This window comes from Sinohyriopsis cumingii, chromosome 3 (assembly GCF_028554795.1).
Source record: "Sinohyriopsis cumingii isolate HCF-2022 chromosome 3, ASM2855479v2, whole genome shotgun sequence".
Taxonomy (NCBI): domain Eukaryota; kingdom Metazoa; phylum Mollusca; class Bivalvia; order Unionida; family Unionidae; genus Sinohyriopsis; species Sinohyriopsis cumingii.
Genome location: NC_142963.1, coordinates 67,224,214 through 67,235,693, shown reverse-complemented (window position 1 = coordinate 67,235,693; position 11,480 = coordinate 67,224,214). Strand labels below are relative to the sequence as shown.

At 34.0% G+C, this 11,480-nt stretch overlaps 1 protein-coding gene across 1 annotated transcript in view; it reads right to left on the bottom strand.

The window, feature by feature from the left end:
• Positions 1-251: 251 nt before the first annotated feature.
• The window catches only part of LOC149803025 (SUMO-conjugating enzyme UBC9-B), a 34,399-nt gene continuing 23,170 nt past the window's right edge, over positions 252-11,480 (bottom strand). The window contains exons 4-7 of the mRNA XM_089952582.1: positions 7,654-7,726; positions 4,870-4,979; positions 4,023-4,102; positions 252-2,382 (exon numbers count right to left, since the gene is read on the bottom strand). Coding sequence (XP_089808708.1) covers positions 2,310-2,382; positions 4,023-4,102; positions 4,870-4,979; positions 7,654-7,726 — 336 coding nt within the window. The 3' untranslated portion in view covers positions 252-2,309. The remainder of the gene's footprint in view (positions 2,383-4,022; positions 4,103-4,869; positions 4,980-7,653; positions 7,727-11,480) is intronic.

The following is an 11,480-nucleotide window of genomic DNA, read 5'->3' as shown; positions in this document are numbered from 1 at the left end:
AGTCTATATAATTTATCCATATTTTATTTCATACCAATCAAACAGTACCAGGTAGCCTGTATATTAGGGCTATGATTTTTATACTCTAACAACTAATATAAGAAGCTACCTTACTGAATCACAGTTGTGGAAAAAGACAGGTTCTATTATATCACTGACAACTTTTGATACTTTTCACTAGGAAGGTTTTTTTTTACATATCTGGTAACGAGGTGGGACGGAAAGATAAATTCAATAAAACAACAAAAACATCAAAAACATGTTGACTTTACTATGAAAAGGGAAATATAACGGAACATGATCTTCTCTTTTACAAGCTTTAGCAGTACATGGATGCTATTTTAGCAATTCTTCATTTATGCATGTGAAAAAGAATTTTACAGATGTTTTGAAGTTGTAATACCATTATGCAAAAATTTCACTCTGTCACATCCCTTAGCCAATCTATGACCCTAAGGTCTGGTCTAAGGGGGTAAGAATAGACACAGGGGTCACCTTTACATGTACATCTAAATTTGTCCTTTCATGCCACGAGTGTGTATGATCATCAGATGTATTCTCAGTATATTTTTCAAGTGACCCTGCGACAAAGTCAACTGAATGTTTACATTTGTCATTTTATGCCCAGTATGCCTATTCATGTGGCTGTAAATGTTGAAATCTCGGTGCAAGTTGGTTGCTTATCTGACTTTGGTCTTTTCATCCTTTATCTGCCCTGAAGAACACAGAACATGCCTGCCTTAAACCTTCACGTAGTGTTATCTGCTACCAACAGTAAACCAGACTACAGTATATGTCACTAACTGTAAGCATGTTGCCAAACTTATTACCAATATTATGATGATTAACCATTCCTTCAATGGAGGAGGTCATGGATATATATAGTTCATAGGTCTTTATTTTGTTTCTTGATCTGTTGAAAAATCCCAGTGTCAGAATGCATAGTCTCCTCACCTAGCTTTTCTTGTAGCATGCCAAGTATGTCAGTCATCTATTGAGTTTAATATGTAATGCCTGGGTGAATGAGGTCTCTGTATCTTGGTCAGTTATTAGGGTATTTTGGTTGAGTTAAATGATCTTAATTGTTTAATCATTGTAAAGGTTCCTACTGCTTGTTGCTTTATTAATGCTAAATTTATTAAAATGTAAACACCTAGCCAAAAGTAAAGCTGTCGGATATCTCATTTACTATTATAATTGTAGAATACTGGTTACATTTTTTGTTTACTGAATTAATCCATTTTTTGTAGAGAGTGAATCAAATGGCTAAACCAATCTATTTCTGGACGAGTGAATTCTGTCTTCTAATTAAATTGGTACATATATCTTCCTTGTTTATTTAAGACTCCATCAGAACTGCTAGTCGTTATTAAACTGTCATGAATATGCAACATCTACCCCAACATATATGTGAATGTTTATTTGTATCTTTATTGCTACTTAAATGATCTGGACATGAATACATGTAATACTGTAACAAAAAGTATAAATACAAAATATAATGCATCTACACTGATGCCAATGTATCCTTTTAAACCCAAATGAATATCAACCATGAACACTAGCCCTCCTTGCACAGACCTGTTACAAGATCACCTGTCTTGAGAGACTGCTTATGTTTTTAGCATAAGGGTTGTTTCAGTAAAACCTACCTGGGACCTAGGGAAGGCACATTTAATGCATGGTACACACTCAAAGATGCAATTTAGAATTTTCTTATCAATTTAATATGAACTCTTTGAAATCAAAGTACTCTGACATTTTTTTAAGAACTGCCTTCCCTGGGAACCATGTAAGTTTAAATGAAACAGTCCTAAGGAGTTTTCTCTCAAGAAACAAGGTTTTACCATTTTTTCAATTTATGCAAAAAGAAACCCAAATCCGGTAGTCCCAACCACAGGAGCTGTTTTGAAATTTTAATATCTATGTGCACATTGACAGATCACCCCAAGTCATATGCCAAAGTCTTAAGTTTCTATCATGCAAACTGATTTGGGCAAGCACGATAACAGTGTGAAAGGTGTGTAGATGAAAAGTCTATTATTATATCCTTTCTCCATTTATCAAATGAACAAAATTTATTTCTGATAAAATGGGGTGAGGGAGGAGGAGGAAATAACTCTTGTTCAATCTTTTGTTTTTAATATACAATATTTACAAAATGCAGACTGCCAGATACAACTGGCAACGAACTATTCTGTCATATTTTCATTAGCTTACTAATGTAGTGCACTATTATGACGTCTTAATGTTATTGGTATCTGGACAGCTATGGCTACAAGAATTTAAGAACCAATGAATTGTACAAATTAGGCCAGTGATGGATCTCTAAACCGCAAAGCTTGTTCACGAACTCGTCTTTCATATTCTCCTCTGTTTTGACTGAAAAAAAGTGAAAAAGACATGAAACATCATCTGTGAATTTGTGGGAAATGGTATGAAGAAAACTGTCTTGAATATGGGACTTATTTTATGATTTTCAGAGGCAAAATCAATATTATGCATTAGCATTACTGAGTGTGAAATATAGAAAATCACCGATGCAATAGTCTTCATATTTTTTTCATTCCTATTTTTCGCATGTGAAACATGTAGCACAATCATGCCAGGAATACATCATTGTATGTGCCTACAGAAGTTAATCTTATAGAAAGAAAAATAACCACTTTGAAAGCTTGAGCAATAATGAAAACCCCATAAAGCATGGTAGCTGACTTCCCTACAGAGTTATTTCCCTAAACTGCCTTTTCAACAATGTGAAAAACCTGGTGTGTTGCATACCTCAATCAGATTTGTTTAGTGGTTCAATAGGGTAAAATACTTTAGAAAAGGAACAAGAGTTCCATGTGGGCCTGATATGGCTTCCCTGACAACTAATATTTAAGCTCATGAAAGCAATCTCAAAATATGTATTGAAACTGAGAAGTGGAAAGAAAATACCAAATATAAAATCCAAATCCATGGGACAATATTTTAAAGGGAATCAAGAAAAAATTAAAATAGTACTTACTGCACTAGTAGTGGCGAAACAAAGTAAAATGAGATGATCTTATTCGCTCTCATAGTTTTACCACCACACCTGTACTCCTTATCAACTGTTCATTGGACATTTAAATATTTTAACAAATGTTTTTTAGTGCTCAAGTAGTCCATAACAAAAACATTACATGATGGAATACATGGGTCACTTGAAATGAACTGCACAAAAAAATTTACCATTCTGAATTTTGCTCTCATTAAATTATGGTGTTCACTCACTAACTACCACTGTTTATGATAGTAATTCTTTTCACATGTAATCACACTGGTTGAGCCAGCCAAGTCTCAAACCCATGCAGACAGGTGAGAAATGAGTGATCTGTAAAGATGAGCACCTTACACAACTCACCCACCTGTGGCCTCTATAGACTGGATAAGATATTGTGAAAGAACTTGTGACATTGACTAGTAACCCTAATGACCAGGCTCCCAATGTGATATCTAAAGATTATATATACACATACAGACATACACACATTATCTCAGCTGTAAAGTTATACAGCAGAGAAATTGGTCAAGCAGGTTTTGAGAAGCACATTCAGATGAGCTACAAGTCAAATTGGGTCATCTAAATTTGGATGGAAAGATGCCGACAAAATTTTATTTGCTTAGATTAAGCTTGTTTTGCACAATCATCAAAATGAGATGTTTACTGAAAATAATCCAAAATGTAAAATAACTAATAAAACCCCAAAATTATTCAAACTTTATGAAAATATAACATGGTCATCTAAAAAATGGATAAAAAATGTCCGAAATGGTTTCATAAGTATTATTTATAGAAATTTAAATTTTATTTTTAAATGTTAGCCTGTCATCTAATGTGACTTCAATTACTAGCATTACAAAAAACAACTTTAAACAAGTTTTTTCTTTGTTTATGTAAATTGGTTATTGTATTATGATGCTAACAAGCTTTGCAAGATGGATGGACCAACTAAAGATATCCCAGCTTACAAGGAATTCAGATGTGCAATGATTACCAGAAAATTGTGTACGCCTCTGCTTGTGCTGGATCCTTGATATTTGGCTCATTTAAAAGTTCTTGGATACCAAGAAGAATCTGAAAGAGAGATTAAACCAATAAACTACATTTTTAAGATGAGCATATTTTTAAATGGGCAACATTCACTCTAATATCTAAATGTGATCGAAATTACATCAGTCACACTTATAAAGCATTTAGTAATCAGCACCAGCCATTATAAGCATGAATCGTCATGCAAAAAATAAATTCAGGCAAAAGCATCCTTGGTCTTAGACTTTATAATTAGGATTAAACAATGCAAACATTTAAAATTTATGAAATTACATGTAAACCTTAAGCCAAAGATAATAGGTATGAAGGAAAAATATTCTGAGATTTCATAAAAATCTAAATTCGAACAGGTAATCCATTCTATAATATTTTTTTTGTATTATCAAAATGTCCAAAAGTTTGTCACTTTTTATTTCTTAAGTAATCTTGATAAGAGATGTGCAATGTGCAATGATATGTTGATGAGGTGTTAAGTCAATTCCAATATTGTGACATGCCCACTTATCAGGAAAAAGATTGTGCCTTGTGTTTCCCCAATATATCAACCTATCTTCAAAGCATTATTTCTAAAGCTGACATGACCTGCACGACACTGCAAAACTTTCTTGTGGATTGTAATAATGTCATTCAGTATAAACACTACAGGCCATTCATTTTACTAAAAACTAAATAACAAACAACATGTTATTTTCAAATTAGTCTCTGTGATTGCTAAATTAATGTACAAACCAGTCAATACAATTCTACTTGCATCCTAAAAATTATCAGATCTATTCTTCTACTAATCTAACCTGTTTAATTGTGACAGCAGGCCTCCAATCCTTCTCTTCATCCAACAGAGAGAGACACACTGTTCCTGATGGGTACACATTGGGGTGGAATAGTGGTGGCTCAAATTTACCTGAACAAAAACACCATATTCATTAGCAGAATGATATAACAAGAGCCCCTTTAAGAGTCTAAAGCAAAACTGGTCAAAAAGTATTTTCTGGATTGCAAAATTAAGTTTTTGTCTGACCTTTCGTTACTGTTACCTGCTGAGAACTGAAACCATTACACAATGTCAAGATATACCCACACGATGAGTTTAGTTATATTAATACTTTGCATCTTTTGCAGTAAAAGCAAAAACTAAACTTAAGTGACATTGTGCAAGGCATTCTTATAATATATCCACAATCTGGATTTTATAAACCATTCATACTTAGTAAAAAGCCTGTTTCACCACAATTTTCAATTCATCAGATGTAGCTACATGATTCTTCATGATAGCCACCATGGCCATTCATAAAACGAGGTTTCATTGCAACATTTTCCTTGAAGACCAACTACACGTCACAATAAGCCTTTGTGTCAAAACTGCATGTCAATATGACCAGCTATTCATGTGTAATGATAACAAAATTTTAAAGATGGCCAACACAGCAGCCAATTTGGACATCAGATCAGTGCCGTTCTGATTTAAGACCAACTAGACAACATGTCAAGTCTTTTAGTGAAAACCCCAAGTTTCAATAGTCTATGCAGTTTTCAGCAGTGAAAAAATTATTTCTATTCTGCTATCACAATTAAAAACAGGAGTCCCTCAAGGGACCGATACTCTACTGGGTGAGAATATCCAGGAATTCAAGACTGCTTCTCTCTTTTAACAGCAGAGTGTTGAAACCATCTTGATATTCTTCAGCAATAACAAGATTTTCAAATTAGCTGCTGTGGTGGACATAATGGCAACATTTTAACTTGGGACCAAGTAGACATTATTACAAGTCTTTCGAAGAAACCCCATTTGACAAGCCAATGTGGTAGCCATATTGGATATGCAATGGGCACCATTTTCATTTAAGACCCTGTCTATTGGTGAAAACCCTATGTTGATATAGCCATCCATTTGGAAGCAGTAGAGATAACAATATTTTCAAGATGGCTGCATCAGTGGCAATACTGATGATGCATTTTCAGTTTACACCATAAGAATTCTTCCTGTGACATATTGGACACATAATCAGCAATGGTTTTATTCAGGACCAACACGACATTATAAGTCTTCTGGTGAAAACCCATGCTGATATGACTTTCAGTTCTAAATGAGTAACATTAACAAGATTTTCAAGCTGGATGCCATCAAGTCTTTAGTAAAAACCAATGTTGCAATGATCATCTGTTCAGAAGAGTAGAAATGACAGGATTTTCAAGCTGGCCACTGGCAGCCATATTGGATGTCTGAGCATCATCATTTTTATTTAGCACCCTCTAGACATCATATAAAGTCTTTAAGAAAAACCATATTTAGATATAACCATCCATTCATAAATAATAATAAGATTCTCAAGATGGCCACTGTGGCTGAATGGAAGTATAAGTGGCGCTATTTTCATCAGAACCAACTAGATAGACATCATGAGAAGTTTTCAGTAACAACCCCGTGATAATATGACCTTCTGTTCACAAATAAACCAATTTGCACCAGTTTCATTTAGGACCAACTGGATGTCTTCTGGTGAAAACCTCATGGCAATATGACTTTCATTCAGGAGTAGGAGTAAAATTTTGAAGATAACCACTGTGGTGGCCATATTGGTCTGAGCAGTACCATTTTCATATTTCGGACCACACTGAGCATGGGATGAATGTATGTATAAAGCCTCAACAAAATTCTCCAAGGTGTTTAGCATTAGTAGTGATAATGAACAGACGGATGATGGGTAACAGACCATCTCATAAACTCTTCTACTCATGGTCATAAGAACTAAAAGCCCATGTCTGTACATTATAAAGAAGCATTTTCAGATTGCAATACTTTTACATTTAATGTATAAAACACATTTGAAATTTAAATACATGCACAACAATGAACAATGTCTTTGCAAATTAAGTTACATTAACGTCTCCTTGTCCAGGCTTGGAAAAAGGAAAGGATATCCTGGCATTTGTTGCCCCCATTCTGGCCTGTTGTATGTGTTTTGATCCAGTCATAAACCACTTAGAATCATCCCTACCTCTGTGCATGATACTCACTCTTCTATGTAATGTGCAGAAAATAGCACTGTCATTGTTTCTAAGGCATCCCAGTACAAACCTCTCACTTATTTACTTAAAATTAAAAAATAGTCAAGCAGGTCAAGCAGAAATAAACTCAATGTTGGACAAGGTCAAGTCCAGCAAACAATGTTATATTACAATAACAAGTAAAAAAAATTAAAACAAACAATTGAAATTATATATACTCAACATTAAAAAAAATGGTACAAGTTGCAAAAAATTGTTTTTCTACGAAAAAATTAACAAATATTAAGTCGTACAATAAAATGTACACATTTGAGATGGACACAAATTCTGTGGTACAGCTGCACTCACCCTAGTGCTATAGTCACACCCAAAAAATGTGGAATCACTACATGTCTTTCTTACACATGCACAAACTTTGGTCAAGGTACACGGTTGAGAATTGCAACTTTTGTGCAGAAAAGTAATGTCTAAATTTATTTTCAAATGTCAGATTAGTAGTAGACAAATAAAAAAACTAATTTAAATAAGTTCCAAGGAACATGCCTCTATATCAAAGTAGGGTTACTTACATTTTGGTGGTGAACTTGGGTAATCTTCCTTGAACAGCATTCTGAGTTTATATGATCCTCCTTCCCATGGAGTCTGGAAGAAAGTAAAATGTTACATGTAGGTTGGCACTACATGCATAAATGCCTAATATGGTCCTGAAAACAGAACTGACATGTTTTATTATCCTCACTAATGTACCAGAAAAGGTCTGAAATACATAATTTTCCATTCCAGATCTGTTTCCTATTCAAATTTAATGATTATCTATTATTAACTAGTTTTTTTGTTATCTCCATGAATCCCATCTTCTGTTAACATTTTTCTTTTGAAACTAATGAAAATCTGATATATTGTTCCATTATGCACTTCTCTCTACTTTTTGCTAAGAAATTTTGTTTCTTGCATCTTTTATACCACCCTAAAAAAGTCACACTGACAGGTGTCAGGAACTTCAAATTGAATTCCTTAAGGACCCATTATTTTTGTTTATCAATAGGAGTGCACTTCTATTTCTGTCAAACAAACTCTTCCTTGTATATAAGCAATGTGCAATTATATCGTGTATGCCTTATGTATTGTGTTTTATATGCACAAGAAGCCAACTGCCATATTTGTTGTTCTGATGTATTGCAGTATCCTAAATTGTTGTGGAACACCAATTTTCATATTTCCATTGTTGCCCCAAACCAATGAAAACTTACGCACATATGACAAAGAAACCCAATCCCCCATTTTCTTACTGTGTTCAGTTCCTAGAAATCAGCAAAGCCATTTGAGCCATTTCTGTAATATCGTAATGAAATATATAATATATTGCGTTTTATTTTAACCCTTTTAAACAAAGTGTTATATTTTATATTGTTTTAATGCATACATATCCTTATGTTATCCAACATCAGTAATTTCTGCTAACTGGGTTAAATCAATGCAATCTGACACAAGGATAGTGAGGATGAGAAAAAACACATGGTATTCAAAGACTAGTAATACCGAAAATGAAAGATTAATAAATTAATAGTAAACTGTATTTACAGTATGTTTCTGGACAGTTTTCAGACACCACAGTTTCTGAAGGAAAATAATATTTCAATGCCTTGTAATTTTTAGACTTAAATTCAATTATAAAGTTTTTGTAGAACTTATGTTTTCGGACATGATCCAAGGAAGATCCGTGTGCTTACCGGTAAAATTCACTTCATTCAGTCAGCATTAAGTATTTAATGTAGTCATGAACATCTATAAACTAATATAATTTTAAATCCTTAAATATTGTGCATGTATAATCAGAATCACCATGGAGATCAGCTTTCTTCATGGGCAGTTTTGTTTTGCTATGTAACCTCAAAGTTGTTACTTTGAGGAGACAAGTTTGGTAAGAGTCAGCGGCCTCTACGAACTAGTTGTATAATGCATAATAAACTTATCCATCAAAATTAAAATTAATAAATATTAGGTTTCATGATGACGGCTATCCAGTATATAAACTTAAATAACTTTTGATAGTGGTGTGTATCCTATTTATACTTTATCATGTAATTTTTCCATGGTTGGTTGGTTATCAAATCATATAGGATAATTATTTATCAGTTTCTTTATTTACTTACTTCATTTAGTTAACAATCAGTGTCTCGTTACACACAAAACCACTTCAAGCAGGTGTGACATATATGGTTTTGATCAGAAAAAACGAACCCTGCTTTTCCCCATTAAATAGTATATCAAAAAGTCTGTATGGATTAGTAAATTCATTGGCATCTTGCAACAAAGCAAATCCATTATCCCTTGCACATTATGTTCAACGGAGTAGGCATAGTTATTATTCTACAGCTAACAAACCTCGAGCAGTAGATGAACATTGATTGTGGGTGCTAAAATTTCAGAACACTGAGTGTGCTTTTCATGAAACCATGTGGCTACCTTTTATTTCAAACACACCTGTCCAAGAAATCCCACATGTTATATTATTAACAATTATCATCCAATCACCCTGAGATCTCTGACAAGCATCAAATTCCATACATTCAATGACAAGCCCATTGTTTTGAATTGGCAAGTTCTGCTCATTTTGGAGCTACCCATGGCTAGATTAAGCGAGAGAGGAAAAAAAGAAAGAAAAAAAGAAGAAAGAACCACAACAGATCACCTTTATCTACGAATATCAGCATATTAATAATGCTGACTTGTCTATTGCTACTTCCTTGTGATTAACCCTTCCTAAGCTTGTGTACAACAGAAGCCCCTATGGCGCCTCTCAATCTTGTGGTTTTAATACTAACCATCATATGTTATATGTATTTATACTCTTGGCACCAAAATGTTTGTCATAAATACTTTCCCAATCATAGTTCCAAACATTTTTACTTAGTATGTTTTCATATCTTATTTCCACACAAATAAAGTTTGCATTGCATTTGTAAGTAGGAATGTAGATTTTAATGATCACTAATTAGCAGATGGTTCAACAGTGGATTGGACAGAGAGATAAGAATATATGTATACAGTCATGGCTCTCATACATATATGATTACGATTTCTGGTGGATGGACAAGTGTCAAATAGACAAAAATAGGCAAGTAATGCCTGTTTTTCATACATTATTCTACCCATACTGAGAAAAAAGAACTTGTTTTACTTCACATCAGCACATCAATATAAAAGGTAAACAGTACATGAGGAAGAATCAAACAAATAAGCCATTCCATTGTTTTTCAATCTTCGCAGTTTGACGATTCTGAACACATCAAATATTGACACTGCTTGCTAAATGAATTGAGCAAAGGGCACCAGGTCATATTTCTTGTTCACACGTGGAATGTTGACATTATCCAAACTAACAGGGCTCTAAGTTAAATTTTACCACTCATAAGCTAATGTGCTCAGGCCTTGGTCATCAGAAAGTAATTGATGGATACTGTTTTAAGGAAGGGATCATACATATATACTTTACTGTTGTTGTTGTTGTTGTGGGGTTTAACGCCATTTTTCAGCACAAGATAGGCTATACATGGCGGCCAGTATTAATGGTGGAGGAAGAACCCGGGAAAACCCGGGAAAGAACCACCGACCCTCGAGAAGCTACTGGCAAGCTTTCTCACATACCCACATTGGCTGAATCTTAGACTCGAACCACCGCAGACAGAGGTGATATACTTTACTAACTGATTAGCTTAGTGTAATTGGCTGCACTGGCTCCCTTTGACATTGAGTGTAAGCAACTGATCTTGACAGGTGTCTGATTTGTGCTCATTCAGATGGTAATATTATTTTAAGTACTGAAGCAACCTCCGTTTGTCTGCTTGATTATCAGGCTTTCCAATAATGCACAAATGTGAATCACTGACACAATAAAATAAAAAATGAGGCATTAAAATCCCACCTAAGAGTCCCGTATGATGCAATAAAAACTGATGACCAAATCAAATTCTAGCTTGCAGAAAAGGTAGTGGTTTCTCAAAACAGAGGATGCCTGGATTTTCTACATCGTCTGTTGAGGTCATGCTAATTAATTATGCATTGTATTAATTTCCAAGTGAATCCGAATAAGTGTAGTGCATATGATCTCAGAAGGATGATATGCTAAGGATTCAAATTAAATCAGAAGATAAACCCTATGACAATAAATATTACTACCATTTGTCGCTTTCATGTTGAGACTTACACAAAATGCCGTTGGCAAATTTGGATAAGTATTTTGGGGGTTAAATGCATACATGCCAGCCATTATGCTTTTGTCGTAATCATTATGCCTTTTTATCAGTAAATGACATTTTATGTTCTCAAGTATATGGATTACTCTATTTTGGCAAATTAAAAAATAAAATAAATAAAAATCAGTTAAAAGTTGTGT